We start from the raw sequence: 16,344 nt of genomic DNA, 5'->3' as shown, positions 1-16,344 counted from the left end.
TATTTTTCTCTCTCTCTCTCTTTTTTTTTGCAGTTTCTGTCGTCAATTACGGATCTGAAATACCAATTTGTAATAGGGCAAAGAGAAAGAAAAATCAGGAAGTATACGCTTAGCGCTCTATATTCACACTTTGAAATACCCGGAGCTCTGTCACACGGTATCCGCAGAGAAATCGTGGCTTTCTCTGTGGATTTGCTCTATGCTCTCTCTCTCTCTCTCTCTCTCTCTCTCTCTCTCTCTCTCTCTTGAGTCTGCCCATTTGTGACGTCACTTTTTTTCTCTTTTCCTTTCCTCTGTGACACTCCCACACTCCCTCTCCTCGTCCAGTGGGTGAGTTTGCCTGTGTTTCCACAGACGCACCGATCCGTCCCACTAGTGGACAGAGTTGAGGAACCGGGTTGGAGAGGGCAATGGATGGCGAGAATAGACAGAGAGAGAAAGAAACAGAGAAAGAGAGAGAGAGAGAGACAGAAAGAGAGAACGAGAGAGACAGACAGAAATTAAAAACAAGCACAAAGCACAGCACAAGCACAAGCACAAGCACAGTTGACAACCATGAAGTGAACAGGCACTAGCGAAACATGTTAAATGCTGTTGTGTTGCCGTGTGTGAGTGTATTTGTGCATATATGCAAAGTCCACAAATCTTAAGGCAGAAGCTGTCCGGCATTACTCTTCTCACAGATAAATGTGTTTTATTTGACCCTATTCTCAGAGATTACGACTGGGCTAGTCTCCTTTGGGAACACTTTATGTAACAAAACTGAACATTGGTCTCATAAATCTGATATGAGAGTGTCCTAAACTCTTCATGCCAACGTGTACATAGTGTGTCATGTCAAACAGTTGTCTGAATGCGGTCACATGACACAAACTGACGTTACTGCTCGTCACACCTGTTACTACATCTGTGCAACACCATGTCACCAGTCTGGCAACAGGAGGCTCAGACAAAATAAAACATTTAACGCTAGTATTAGTGTAGTAATGTCAGTTTGCACGGGGAGAGTATGGCCCATGTGTCAAATGTCTCAGAGTAAGAGCACTGATCCACGATCAGCTCCTGTCTGGTAATATAGCTGTATTTATAAAAAGTGATCCTAGATCAGCGAACTCTGATAGATATATATATATATATATATATATAGATATAGATATAGATATAGATATATATATATATATATAGATATAGATATAGATATAGATATATATACATATATATACACACACACACACACACACACACACATATATATATATACATACACACATACACATATACTGTATGTATATATATATATATATATATAATGATGGAGCTGTCTGAGTGAAGCAGGACTTACAGAGCTGCTGACTATGCTGTCCTCATATGGGTGCCAGCTAACATCCCTCACACACGCATCATGGTCAGAGAGACGAGACACTATGCCCCCCGTCAGTACGTCGTAGACTGGGAGGGAGAGAGCGAGAGAAAGAGAGAGAGATGAAACTGTTTATCTACAGTCTCTACACACACCTAAAGCTACACACACACATACACAGACACACAATTTAATATCCTAGTGAGGACTTCCCATTGCTTTTCTCTTCAGTAAGTAAAGATTAATGATCTGACACTAATCTTATTTTGGTATCAGCTAAATGTCCCCACTAGGTCAGATCTGTCAGATATTCCTGTCACCATGGAAACGTCTGGTCTAGATGACACCACAACACACAGACACACAGACACGGACAGACACACAGACGGACACGTACTGATAATTCTGCCGGTCGAGCAGCCGGTGTAGATGAATCGGTGGCCGGTGCTGAACTCGGGGGAGAAGCGGCAGCGAATGAGGGTGTGCAGGACGCCGTGACCCCGATAGGTCATCACCGACGTGTCCCCTGCCAGTTTATGCCTCTTCAGCGCTGCCACGGGAAGGAGGAGAAGAGAGAGAGTGGGACGTGATGACTTCACAGAAAAAGAGGAGTGTATCCGGGCAGAGGGAATGATAACGAGATCACACAGAATGTCTGGAACCCCAATACCTCACTCACTGAGACCGTCACCTATCCTTCAACCGTTCGCACTTATAGATATGTTCTAATCTCAAAAATAACCTAATATTCTCAGGTCCACACACAAGGTAAACGCAGATGAAAATAGACGTATATTTTCTCATTAATGAAAGAGAAACGAATATGCAGTTAAAAACAAAAATGATCTAATCCTCGTTTCAATTTTAACCCTTTCTATTCATAATCTGGAATAGCCTATTCCCTGTATTTGCCATGGCGGTACCTCCAGGCAAATCTGGGAGCATGAGGACTAGTGCCTGCATCCCCTGACACAAGGAAAACCAATCACTGCATCTTTCACCTTGGCCAGTTTGACAGGTGTAAATGCGCGATGACGGTGTTTTTCATGTCAAAAGGAGGTGCTTTATATTGACGACCAAGCTTTGTTCTTAACACAGAGCGTCTCCGTTACAGACAGGACACTGCCGCTGATATGATCTACAACGTTTCATGTTATAGACCGCATTTCATCTTCTCAATGACGAGAACACGCTCTCTCTCGCTCTGTTGCACACGCGCACACACGTGCGCGCGCGCTAGAGCTAGGGAAAATAATTGTTTTTACGATGCATCGCGATGCGAAGGATTCTGCATCGATGCAGAAAAAGAAAATAATTGATTGCTAAAAATTGTAATTAAATAACATACTCGCCAGCGCACTGTTTGTAAAGTCAATAAAGTAGTAGTAACCACAAAAGTACACGCCCCCCTTCCCGAATACTACGTTTATCACACGTGGCTGGTGTGACTGGAAACATGGCGGAGAGAGTGCAACATATCCAGCAGCGAGAGATTAAAAACGTACCCAGTATCTTAAAAGCAGATGTTTGGGCACATTTCGGTTTTTATGAAAATATAGGCAAAGACAAACTTGATAAAATACATGCTGTGTTTAAGACCTGCCGAGCCAAGATTAAACACTTCAGCAATAAAACAGAATATGAGGAATCACATCACCTGCTTCCACCTGGAGCTACACTCAGCAAACCCCGAGTATGTAGCTGCTACTCAGCCAACCATGCAGCAAGCCATGGTATCAACTTTGCTCCAGAACTATATATTCACAATGCACTGAAAACAAAAATGTTTTGTGTTTCTGTTTACGTATATCTTGTGGTAATCTTATTTGAAAAAAAAAAAAATTCTGTTATATGACTTGATATGATCTTTGAAAACAGCTGTTAAACAAAAAGTTGAAAAGTCAAAACAGCTCAAATCTGAAGGTTTGTTTTCTTGTATTAATTAAAGAACACGAGGAGGGCAAGATGCATCGCGATGTAGGGAGAATCGTTTTTGTAATTGAATCGCTACCCTTTGAATCGTAATCGAATCAACTCGAACCAAAAGATTGAGACCCGTGAAGATTCACACCTCTAACACACACGCACACGCGCACACGCACACACAGGCTGACAGACCTCTCTGAGGGACCTGCTGCCAGCGGTAGTCCCAGTTCTGTTGAGTGACAGCCAGGCGGGAGGCAGCCAGACCCTCCTTGGGGGAGAATTTCCTTATGTCCCAAAGCTTAATGCACTGGTCCTTAGAGTTACTGATCAGATACCGAGCGTCACCCTACAGATACAAACCCATACAAACACACACACACACACACACACACACACCACACAAGTCAGTATGTGTGTGTCACTGTGACTGTTTAAAGAATGTACACAAATAATGTCATGTCATGTCATGTCATTTAATGTAATTACAAATAACCACGTAATGAATAAATGCAACGTGAAGGAAAAAGCCTAAAATAGTTTGTTTCCTTCCGAACAACATTAGCTTGCGAAGCTAACGCAGCTGAGTTACCGTAACAGAGAACAGGCTTTAGCGCGACTCTATATGTGTTTATGCAGTTTATCTCTAACATATTTCATAAACTACACTGCTAAGTACTTCCTGTCTTTGTTTGAAACGACTGTTTGCATGCAGTGTATATAAAACATATTGTCTCAACTACTATGCTATTTTTTCCTGGCTTTGTGTGAGGGTGACGCCCTGTCCAGAGCTTTACAATGTGTCTATGGGCCGTGTGTGTATGTGTAACATCACGTCTTGCTGTATATGGTGATGTCACATACTCTGATGTATATATGTATACTTCAGACAGTCACATGTTTTGAGGTATATACAGTAGATAAGTGGGATGGTATATTGTATGTATATATGTGAGTATAGAGTTGGTATGATTGTATATAGAGTGTATAGTGGCTGTTGTCTTGCCTTGCTGTCTATGAAGGTGATGCCGTCTCTGTGTCCGGCGAGCTGTCCCACGGGCTGCGGCCTGTCCTCTCTGAGCGTCCGTCTGTCCCACACTTTACACAGGGCGTCGTCACTGCCCGAAAACAGCAACTGAGACGAACTGTCGGCGAACGCCACCGCGTTCACGTCGTCCTCATGAGCGTCGATCTGAGAGAGAGAAAGAGAGAGAAAGAGAGAGGGAGAGAGAGAGAGAGAGAGAGAGGGGGGGGAGAAGCAGACAAACAGACAGACATATGGAGGAAGACAAGCAGGGACAAAAAGAGGCAGAGAAACAGAGAGACAATGGAATAACAGCAGACAGGTATGGAAAAGAATACCTGTTATAGAGAAAAGCGGTGGGGGAAGAGAGGAGAGAGAGAGAGAAAGAAAGAAACAGCGACAGAGAAAGAAAGAAACAGAGAGAGAGAAAGAAAGAAACAGAGAGAGAGAAAGAAAGAAATGGAGAGAGAGAGAGACAGAGAGAGAGAAATACAGAGTTAGGAATTAAAGAGTCTGCTGGCTGAAGAATGTGCCATCAGTTTGAGTTTGCATATAGTATTTCTTTAGGGCCCTGATGCTTGTGTAAACCGAATTACAGACTTGCCTCTGAGCATTTTCTCTTAAGAATCATGTCAGCTCTGCCTGGACACAGACAATTACCTAATGAGGCCTTTTACGGACTGATGCTTTTTCTTAATCAATTAGCAAAATGGTTCTGGTATACTAATCAAGAAACTACTTCACCCATTTGTCATTTCACAACTTTAATAAAAGTGTAGTTGAGTCTTTAGTCTATTTCTTGGAAAATCGCTGGAGGCAGGCTTGATGGAGGTAAAGACAACACTGTGCATACAAAAGCAATGATAAATGTGTGTGGATGTGTGTGTGTGTGTGTGTGTGTCTAAGTTATTCGGCTACTATCTTCAAGCAACATATAATGTGCGCACACGTGCGCGCACTCACACACCCACACACGCGCGCACACGCACACACACACACACACACACACACACACACACACACACACACGTTCAAATACTGACCTTTAGCGTTCGTTTGTTCTGTTCACGGTCGAATACATAAAGGCAACCATCGTTTGCTCTAAGTGAAAGAAAGGGGGGGGGGGCAGAGAGAGAGAGGGAGGGAGAGAGAAAGAGAGAAGGCACAGAGGTGTGCAAAAGGGCATAGTGTCAGCTTCAATGTAACCCAAACAAAACTTGAAAATGAATAACCAAAAAAAAAAAAAAAAAAAAAGAGACAAAAAAAAAAAAAAAGAAAGAAAAATCTTGTGCCAGTGATGTAATGAGACGTCAGAGCCCGGGTTAACCTGCTTATCTCAGTGTTTTATCAGTTGATAGGACCAGGTGCTTTTTTTATGTGAGGTCAGTACAGAGGCAAGGAGTCAGTCAGAATGTGTAAGGCTTAGATTTTTAAACAGAGTCATGATGACTAAGCGCACTATATCGGCGCTCCCCAACGAAATCCCATGGAACCTGCAAACCCAATTTCATTCTACCAGTGCGCCTGATTTGACTAATAAAGAGATTGGTTAGTCGGTATGCAGGCTGAACTGAATTTGGGAGTTTGGGGGGGGGGGGGCTGCACAGTTTGTTCCCTCAGAGAAAGAAGAGGAAGAGCAGGAAACTGTAATATACCTACCCGCCCAGAATCTCCTTTCCGTCTGTGGACGCCGCCAGTGAGAACACACAGAATCTTCTTTCATCTGGACTGTAATTTATTAAAAAAAAAAAAAAGAAAAAAGAAATTTTAAGAAAAGAAACAATGGAAAAAAAAGAAATTAAAATAAAAAAAACAAAAATTGAGGTCAGTTTCAGTTAGAGCCACTTCATTAATGGATTAATTTTTCATTCTTTCTGTTGGATATTGATGAAGCCTGCCTTGTAAATTTTAAACAAATTGATGAAATTGACCCCATTCCCAAAATACACAAGCTTTAGCCAAAGATATCATCATTAAACATTTCTAATTCTACATGGTAAGTGGTACACAAGAACTCCAGCATGAGGCTCCATCTTAATCAGCCTAACCTAATTACAGCAAAACGCTTTTGAAAAACAGTAATGCGAATATTAACGTAAGGAAGACAAAAATAAAGACGCAAATATACATACATATATAAATATACATATATACACACACAGGCTTGCAATGTACGATGAGCACTCGTTGCAAATTTAAGATGCACGTCAAACTTACTAGTCACTTACAAATGCCAGGATTCTAAAAAGTATGTTCTAGAGGGGGTCTGACTGCAAAAGCATAATTCCCTTTAAATCTTAGTCTGACTACGGAAGAGAAGAAAGCTCTTTAGAGTTAAGTCCAATTTCAAGACTATGGTGACCTAAGGACAGGAGTAAAGAGTTGCCAGTCTCCCCATATTTGAGTCAGATGCTGTAGATACGGCTGAGTTTCGTCTACATAAAGAATGAAAAGGTATTACATGCCACTGGATGATTTGGACAGATGGGAGCAAAAAAACTGAAAATAAAATGGGCCTAGAACTGTGCCTTGAGGGATGCCACGTATAAGCTGATGATGGCTGATGATGATAATGACCGATGAGGAAATGATGTCATCAACAGCCACTGAAAAGTGCCCATCTGACAAATAAGTTCTGAACTAATACCTCCCAATCCATTTTTAAGACAATCAGTAAGAGGTAACAGAGAGTGACTGATCAGGGCAAAAGCAGGATTAAGATCAAACAAAACAGACCATTCTGCTCCATCAGATGTCAGAGGCAAGTTACTGATAACTTTGAAGAGAGCTGTTAAGTGCCAAGACTCTGGATATAAAAAGGGGGACGTTGAAAACATCCAAAAATATTCAGTAGGCAGCAGAGGGAACAAAATTGCCTTCTCTTCCTTTTTTTGAGATTTAATATGTACACCTGTTTAGGAATAACAACGATGGTTTACAACTGAATTTGTTACTATGTCCAATGGTTGAATGGGGAAAACCTCAGGCACCTGTCACATCTGACACTTAAAAAAGTAACCATGGAATCTTTTAAGACTGTAAGATGCACCTCTAGTTTGTCCTATTTCCATTATCAACTAAATAAACACCTATGCAATTAAAAAATAGACAAATCTCTGTTCAGTCCACATTAGCATACTCCACCCTACTTTTCCAGAACAAAAAGGATTGTAAAACTGGGGCATTTTTTGTTCCTCTTTCTAAAGGTCATTAAAAACACATTTTCGTCAGCTACAAAAGTGCTTGAAACAGCAAAAAAAAAAAAAAAAAACCCAAAAAACAAAAATTCTGATCCCTAACTTTGGCATAATAGCATGCTTTTAGAATTTTATATTTATTTGACAAATGAAAAGGCCACCATCACCCAAGCTACGGTTGCTACGACACCAGTGACATCACTCGAAGCAACATCAAAACAGTGTAATGAGTGATGTTATAATGGGTGGTTATGATGACGTGTTCTACTGTCACTCAGCCACAGGAGAAGGGGTAAACAGTACATGATTACCTGGGTCCTAATGCTATAATGTACTATGAGGGGAAACACTAACTTGAGGTCCAGGGCGGTGTGCGTTTCACTGTCTCCATCTATACTGCAGACATGGACTAAAAAAAAGGGAGAAAATTCAAACAGATTCATGTCAGTCTATTTCATGCAAAGCTGTGGTCAGCTCTCTCTTGATTGGGTTGCTGACACAATTCTTAAATATCCCAGAATCCAATCCAACTGATGTTCAGCCATAAATTTGTTTTTTATAACCTTCAAATGTTGCATCTTCTGCTCATATAATGTGTGTGTCAACATTTTACAACTAGCTCATTCAAAATTTGAAATCTCTTGATTGCATTGCGAATGGAACTGCTTGTTAAATAAGCAAAAAGTAGACACAAAGTAAATGTCAATCATTTCGTTCTGGCCAATCAAATAATGTGTCTTATAACATAGAGCAGGTTACTGAACTGGAAGACACTGTGCTGTTCCAACTCTTTTCTCTCTCAGGTATGTGCAGAGAAAATGAGAGGTATGAGGAGTGTGTGTGTATGTGTGTGTGTGTGTGTGTGTGCAAAGGGGGAGGCAGCTTTGTCTCTCTTCGCCTTACTGTAGTCAGACCAGCTGGAGTAGAGGACGCAGCGTGAGTCCGGGGTGAAGCATACATCCAGCACACTCCAGCCTACATCCCGAGCCTTCACTGCCCTTTTCAGAGCAAAACGACCCCGACTGGTGTCATACAGACGGATGACCTGATCTACAGCAAGCGTATTGAAAAAAAAACAAACAAAACCCCTGTTTATTTTAAAAGCAGTTTTTACCGTATTAGCATACCTGAGTAGAGAGACTTGAATAACAGGTCAGTGTGGAACATACAAGGACCGAAAACATTCTTAGAGGACAAGAACCTTTTTGTTCTCTATACTTGCAATGAAAGATATTTTAACAGACATGTTCTGGTCCTCTCCCAACAGCTGATCATTTTGGAAGCGTATACTCTACTTGGCACTGAAAGTCAACACGCACGTTTTAACCGTATTTGACAGTTGTAAAGAATACTGTTTACAACGTTTATTGAGATGAGAACACATTTAAGCTGTGCTCTGTTCGTACCCTGACAGGCAGAGAGAAACATATTTCCATCTTCACTGTAGACTCCACAAAACGCTTTCTGTTGATATGTCTCTTTATGTGCCACATGGTTGGGCAGGAAGCTGAAAAGGCAGGTTAAAACATAACGACCACAACATTATTATGAGCAACACAACAACCTAACCACGTATCAAAGCTCAGACAAAGGCTGCAGTCAAGGGTTACACTCTGAGAGCTTTGAGTGCGTGTGTGAGTGAGTATGTGCATGTAAGTGAATATGTGTGTGTGTGCGTGTGAGTGAGTATGTGCATGTGTGTGTGTGTGTGTGTGCGTGTGTGTGTGTGTGTGTGTGTGTGTGTGTGTGTGCATGTGTGTGTGTGTGTGCGTGTGTGTGTGAGTGAGTATGCGCGTGTGTGTGAGTATGTGCGTGTGTGTGTGAGTATGTGCGTGTGTGTGTGTGTGCGTGTGTGAGTGAGTATGCGCGTGTGTGTGAGTATGTTCGTGTGTGTGTGTGTGTGTGTGTGAGTGAGTGAGTGAGTATGCGTGTGTGAGTGAGTATGTGCGTGTGTGTGTGTGTGCATGTGTGAGTGAGTATGCGCGTGTGTGTGAGTATGTGCGTGCGTGTGTGTGTGTATGTGTGTGTGCGTGTGTGAGTGAGTATGTGCGTGTGTGAGTGAGTATGCGCGTGTGTGAGTGAGTATGCGCGTGTGTGTGAGTATGTGCGTGTGTGTGAGTATGTGCGTGCGTGTGTGTGTGTGTGTGTGTGTGAGTATGTGTGTGCGTGTGTGTGTGTGTGTGTGTGTGAGTATGTGTGTGCGTGTGTGAGTGAGTATGTGCGTGTGTGTGTGCGTGTGTGAGTGAGTATGTGCGTGTGTGTGTGCGTGAGTGAGTATGCGCGTGTGTGTGTGTGTGAGTGAGTATGCGTGTGTGAGTGAGTATGCGCGCGCGCGCGCGCGTGTGTGTGTGTGTGCGTGTGTGTGAGTCAGTGAGTGTACTGGGCGTACTCACTGAGAGCGAATACGGCTACACTCTCCGTGAGAGAAACTGGAACCGCGGCACCGTCCTTGTTCTCTCTGTGACAGAACGACAGGCAAACAGCTGGTCAAACATACTAACAATCACCCACGTTTCTCACTGAATGAAAGATGCACTGACACAGCATTTCATTATTAGAGGATTCGGGCTATTCCACTTTCTGAAGGATGGCTGCGTATCAAACGCGGCCGTCCCACATCAAGCCCATTTGTGTGAAAAACAGTCCAGTTTAAATGATGCCCTTTCACTGAAAAAGATAATACGATATACGAAACTACATAAAGACTAATATACAGCTAGAGCTGGTCTGACAAATTATTACTATATTACGATTTTGTCACGTGGAGGACATCTCACACATACTCTTGTGTATGCAGATAACGAACTAACGCTAAAGAGACACAGCTTTAGTTTGTCTTAGTGTGAACACTGGAAACTGTAAATTACATCTGACTTAATCACTGAGTTGTGCGAATGTAACTGTAATTTGACATCTCCCTTGATAAAGAGCAGTTCTGGGACACAATCCCAGCACACCCCCCCCCCCCCCTCCCCCTCCCTCACCTCAGCCAGCATATGTGTAAAGCTGTGTTTGCCCTTCAGGCCCGACGAGGCTGTGGCCAGCAGGATCTGGGTTCGAATCTCGCTCCGGTCCACATCCTGCGTGTCCGGCTGGGTGTCCACTGAAGGTTTCAGACAGAACCAATCGCGTGATCATCGTCAGAAAACCACGACGCACACAGGGATACGCGTGCAAAGAAAAAAAAACAACTGACGAGCGTATCTACGAAACATCTGAAAACAGCACCGCCTGACTTCTTCTGCATCCTCATGTCAATTTCACAACAACGCCAGACATTCTGCGTGAACTCAAATCAAACGGCAGAGACGTGATTACCAGGGGGGTCGTAGCGGTGTCCCAGACGGCCGTCCCAAGCCCCATCGCTGTCCTCATCAGAGTCTGAATACGACTGGACGAGCTGCAGGCCGGTGGCTCCGCTGCCATGGACCAGTCTAACCTGGCCCCTGCGGATAACAACAGTTCTACATTTGAACCATGAACGTTGATACTCTTCAACTAGAAATGTGAAAATCTCCCAATGTTTCTTTCTGTTTCGTACTACGTGGTAAATGTTTAGTAAATGTTTTACAATGGAACAGGCATGCCTTCTGCATTCTGAATGCCAAATACAAAAAAAAGTAATGATGTTGGGAGTCATTGCCTGTAGAGAGTTTAAAAAGACAGCATCTTTCTGCTTTGCAGTTGGAGTGTCAGAAACTACACAATTCGTACTGAAACACTTGGTGGTTGCTCACCACACGTTTTGTTCTTCGTATGAAAAATGAATTCATTCAATGCTATGAAGTTTATCATCTTGTATTCCTTTGAACAGTGTCCCACATCCCTACTGTGGGCACAACTAGGTTCAGAGCTAGTTTCCCAGCTGCAGAGAAGCCCTTGGTTCTTCACTATTTCACATATTTAATGAAGAATATTTATTTCATGGACTGTTTTAGATGAGCTGTCAAAGCTTAAACTCAAAACGATATAAGCTATGCTTCCCTCAACTTGCCATGAATCTCAAATGCATTTTTTTATGCACAGCTTTCAATCAACTGCTTTTTATTGCTTTGAGGAATTACAGTATAGTAATGACAACCATTTTTTTTCACAGTGTCATACTGTCACACAGTCAATTTCTAAGAAAAATAATCAGATCAGGGAGGGTTAAGTGCCTCTTTATCATATCAATTAATTGACCTGGCCAATGTCCAACATGCCTGTATCAGTCCTCTCTAACCTTCTCAGTAAGTACGCCAGCACTTGGGCTAAATCGACGTCCTCCTCTGCAGCTGTCTGTCTGTCTGCCTGTCTTTCTGCCGATCGGCGCCCACGCTGGTTGGAGTTCTGGTTGGATTCTGGTTCAGACTGGTCTGGGTTGCCACTGGAACCCCGACCGGACATCCCAGAACTGGACTGAGAGCCCATAGACTGATAGCCTGTAAAGTGAGGCCAGTTCGACAGATGTTAATCAGGAACAGTAAGTGAAAGAAGTAGGACTCGTTCTAGAGCTCAGTATACATTTTACTGTGAACAACTGCATCTTTTACTTGTGAGATCTGATCTTGGGTCAGTTTCACTGACATATTTCACTTCCATATGGGATACATCCACTCATCAGACATTTTACTTTCATCCTCTGTTCTGATAACACATTTCTCTTTAATTAATTCCAGTCACAACAATGCGTTACATCCGAAATCACGGTTAAACATTTGGTCGAAACCAGACGAAGATCTTAGATAATCTTCAAAGTCCAGAGTAGATCGTGTTTCATGTTGTCATATTAATGAAACTGTAACTGTACTACATGTACTGAGCCTATGAAAGTATCATATACTAGCAACATACACTACAGTTGCATGAAAACCGAATGAATAGCTGTTACAAGTGGGTCGGTCGCTGTTACAAGACAGTCTAAACCGGGAAAAAATGTCTGAAGTAAAAAAGAATTAACATAAGAGCTTCAACATGAGTGACGTCTCCAAGCTACGCAAGCAAAGGGTCCCGACACGATCTATGCATGCACGACTACTATAAAAACGAAAAAAAAAAAAAAAAACCCCAAACAAAAAAAAAAAACCCACGCACACACAGAACTGTCAGGCTTAGTTTAGAAAGCAGAGTAGCATCGAAGAATAAGGAAACACCGTTCAAGGCGTATTTACATGAAAATAGAGCTCAGAAAGTGCTAAAACGTTAACCGTTCGCTGACAAAAGAATATGATGATGTAACTGGCTCATATCTTTCAGGAAACAGAGAAACATGAGTTAAACATCGAACCGACGAGTGAGATCAGAGTGTTAGAATAGCACGACGGCAAAGACTGGTACGAAATAAAATTCGATGACATGCAGAAAACATCAAATAAAACAGTGATTAATAACGGTCGACGGTTATAAGCACGGTACACTAGCAATCGGGCTAGATAAGTGCAAGCGACCTACACTACACTTTATTACCGTTTTGTGTGGTTTTGAAGTCTTGACAGTTCTCCCGATGCCTCGTCTTCTTCGTGCCTTTGCAGGTAAACGACCACGCAGTAATATACGCGTAGCCTATTTAAGCGATACTGATGATATCAATGTAGAGATCGTAGTTTTCAGGGCTTCGCTTGCAAGATACCCTAGATTCAGCTGGATCCGTGACGCGCCATGTTGTTTACTAACCAAAGAAGCTGCCCTCTGCTGTCACATGAATCAGTCTCGCGAGAGTCCGTCGGGAACGTAAAGTCGGGCCGATAAAGTGGTCCCTTGTCACATGATCTTGATGAATTAATTGGCCTGAATAAGTACACGTTGCAAAACCACAGTATCTTTGCCCGGGTATTCCGCATTTTTTAAAACATCGCTGGTAGCACAGCAACGTGACAATTATCAGTGTACACCAGATATCATGAAATGTTGTAACCAACCACAGACTGCCTGCATTTAAGGGTTGATTCACCAGTGTCACCATGCACAATCTCCCTGGTGCTTCTTAGTCTCATTTTGCTTCATTTGTTTGTCCTCTCTAAGAGTGACATCGCTCAGCTAGCTTTCATCAATTTACAGCTGTGATCTTCTGTTATCAAGTAATTGCTACAACCGACTGAGAGGGGTTTTGCAAATGTAGTTCAAATAAATGAAGAGTTTAAGCGCTAAACGCTACGTTTGTTAATTCTCCCCGAGAGTGGCACAGGTCAGTCAGGCCCAGGCATTTTTTCATCTCTTGAGAAATCCCCCACCATTCGTAGAGTACAACGTAACTTAAAAGGTACTTCCGTCCCTTTGAAGAGACTTCACGAGACTTGTCAAGATGTGAACTGCCATACTATCGGAGTTTTTATGTTATGTCCACTAACATATATTGTTATTTATGGGTCAGTTTAAAATAATCTCTGTAAAATAATCTATGTGTAATCTATGTGGTTTTTTTTTTTAAATGTTCGCTCCAGAGCAGATTATCACTGGAAGTTTTGTGTGATACAGGAAACTTGTCTTTGTCTGTAATAGAGGCACTAAACGCGGTAAAATACTTTTGTTTGTGCGTAAAGTACTGTTTAATGATCCTCCTTAACATTTGATTAACAAGAGACTCAGGACATTACATTAACATTATGTACACTACACATCATTGTGTACATGAGACCACCGGTGAAATTAAATGTTGCAACATAATGCTAAAATGTGAAATACATCTGTTCCCGTTTTTTTTTTTTTTTAATAAAAGATAGTAAACATTAATCCATGGTTTTTTATCATTATGTCAATAATTATGACACTGCAATTACATTGTTATCATAGGTTTATATGGTAACTGTACAGTCTTTAAAACCCAAGGATCAATATTTCCAAATAAATAATTAATATGTGTGTAGACAGCAGCTTCATTAATTATCTTCAGTCATAATATGTGCGTACTGAGGAGTTGTCTGTAGTGATCTGGACGGTATCTCTGCAGATAGACATGCATTTTCCCTTCCACTCGTTTTTCATCACGGAGGCCTATTAAAGAAAAAAAAAAACAAACATATGAGATATTGCAACACGACACCTACAAATATTCAAGTAATATTCATTACACACGGGCCTTTAAATAATTACTTAGCAATTAAGCAATTATAACAGTGTGCTTTTTGAGCTGACACTATATCTACAGGGCGTGGCTGGTTGTTCCTCATCGTTGTGCAGATTCTCACCCAGTTTTTCAGCAGTTGCACTGATCCTTTGTAGCGCAGACTGTGTGTCACCTCCATCAGGGACTAGAACTTCTATCTCTCCCACACAGTAGCCAAAATCAGCCTGGTCAAGATCTATCCTCACTCCACCTTGCTCTCCCTCAACCTCGAGTAGGTACGAGCACCGTGCAGTGGTGAAGTCAGCAAAGCATTGTAAACTCAGATTCTTTAGCCACTCATCATCGCCTGAAGCGCCGTCTCTGGAGCCTTCGGTTTCACCGATCTTGAGCTCTCCTTGACAACAGGACTCAGACGCATTTCTTTTTGTTGTCCTGTTCTTACTCATTATCTCTCTGATCTCATATTGGATCTGTGATAAGTTAGTTATCTCTCTATAATGAGTACACAGAGGCCGCGCTCCAATCTTCTCGTCGGTTCCCGACGCACCCCTCGTTGTGGGACATTTTAGTTCCCAGGTTCCCTCTCGACGTCGCAGCCAGAAATCCTTCAGTGTAAGGTCTAGGTCCCGGGTGTCAAAATACTGGTCCCGAAATTTGCGCGCACCAGTGCAGACAGCTATAGAGAGAGATTGCGATAAGCAATTAAGGGACATGAGTGGAGTGAATCATTCTGTTTGTACCATGTTAATACCATGTCAGTTAGTCCAACGCCTTGTTAGCATTCCTCAGTATTCAATCAGAGGAAAGTGAGTCCTCTGTGTGTGACGATGCAGCATGCTGTAACAGTATGCTGAGATAAAATAACCGTTTGTAGTTACAAGGGTGCCATTTCGCAGTTTAAATGTAGAGTACACTTCCATACATACCACTTACTCTCTTTTTTCATCGAACAAAGACAGCATCAACTGGATATTTTGAAGAGAGGCTTTTCTCGAGGCATTCTGTTAAACATACCTCCAATAGCTGTCAATAACTCCTGGATGTCTGGATTACACACAAATTTCCTCTCGATCTCCACGCTCATTTTGAACTGCATAAAGACATAATGAGTTATTATTCATCTTTATATAATTCAATCAACTTCAATCAAAGGAAGAGAACAGGGGAAACTGTGCGTCATAACCTTGTGTCAATAAAGCCATGGCGCAGGTAAAATGAAATGATTGATCTAACCACGTTATCGAACCAGTGTTACTGACAGCAGTTGACTGGTGTCACAGTCAAATTGTCCCACAGATCGTTTACTAAATAAAATGAAAGTTGATTCAAGTGCATTAAACATCAGATCTAACCTAATAAATTTACACAGCAGATCAAAGTGTGCTTTTCATTTAGGAATTAGTAAGAGCTTTACTTACTCACTTCAAGTAGCGTGTCGCTGTACTGTTTTTCGCTCAGGCTCAATAACGGACACCTTGATTTATGAACATCATACTGCGCAACAGAAGCGCATTTTCACTACGGTTTCCCCTCGCGGCTGAACGGTTTTCCCTTGATATCAGAGTACTAACAAGTGACAAAACCTAAGTAAAACAAAATCAGTATTTTGCTTTTGGTTCTTTTCCACCGATACCCATATTACCTTTACTATTTATAATAGTTATTTGCCAAACGTAAGCTTCTCAGTGGCGAATTTTGACAATTATGATTTAACAATTATTATAATCATCGCTATAAAGTCCTGTATGATCATTGAATATGTCTGGGTACCAAATAGGCTTTTGCAATTTAAAACGTC

General features: G+C 41.9%; 2 protein-coding genes across 3 annotated transcripts; both read right to left on the bottom strand.

Annotated features, from left to right (window-relative positions):
- Positions 1–243: 243 nt before the first annotated feature.
- dcaf11 (ddb1 and cul4 associated factor 11) lies at positions 244–13,143 on the bottom strand. The gene is made up of 15 exons (XM_030769509.1): positions 12,950–13,143; positions 11,727–11,925; positions 10,823–10,950; positions 10,489–10,607; positions 9,898–9,962; positions 8,911–9,011; positions 8,408–8,554; positions 7,859–7,913; positions 5,967–6,035; positions 5,351–5,408; positions 4,290–4,475; positions 3,479–3,632; positions 1,758–1,910; positions 1,343–1,449; positions 244–372 (listed from the first exon to the last, which is right to left on the bottom strand). Exons 2-15 carry the CDS (start codon positions 11,912–11,914, stop codon positions 268–270), a joined length of 1,635 nt encoding a protein of 544 aa, XP_030625369.1. The 5' UTR covers positions 11,915–11,925; positions 12,950–13,143; the 3' UTR covers positions 244–267.
- Positions 13,144–14,034: 891 nt separating this feature from the next.
- Positions 14,035–15,985, bottom strand: thtpa (thiamine triphosphatase). Of its 2 annotated transcripts, XM_030769525.1 has the most exons (4): positions 15,965–15,985; positions 15,561–15,636; positions 14,668–15,222; positions 14,035–14,473 (listed from the first exon to the last, which is right to left on the bottom strand). In XM_030769525.1, the coding sequence occupies exons 2-4, from the start codon at positions 15,628–15,630 to the stop codon at positions 14,373–14,375; spliced, it is 726 nt and encodes a 241-aa protein (XP_030625385.1). In that variant the 5' UTR covers positions 15,631–15,636; positions 15,965–15,985; the 3' UTR covers positions 14,035–14,372. The 2 variants fall into 2 exon arrangements, with proteins under 2 accessions (XP_030625385.1, XP_030625384.1); XM_030769524.1 differs by lacking the exon at positions 15,965–15,985 and having other exon boundaries at positions 15,561–15,665.
- Between the last annotated feature and the right edge of the window lie 359 nt (positions 15,986–16,344).

The sequence above is a fragment of the Chanos chanos genome, chromosome 3 (genome assembly GCF_902362185.1).
Source record: "Chanos chanos chromosome 3, fChaCha1.1, whole genome shotgun sequence".
NCBI classification, from domain to species: domain Eukaryota; kingdom Metazoa; phylum Chordata; class Actinopteri; order Gonorynchiformes; family Chanidae; genus Chanos; species Chanos chanos.
This window is presented reverse-complemented; position numbering and strand designations above follow the sequence as displayed.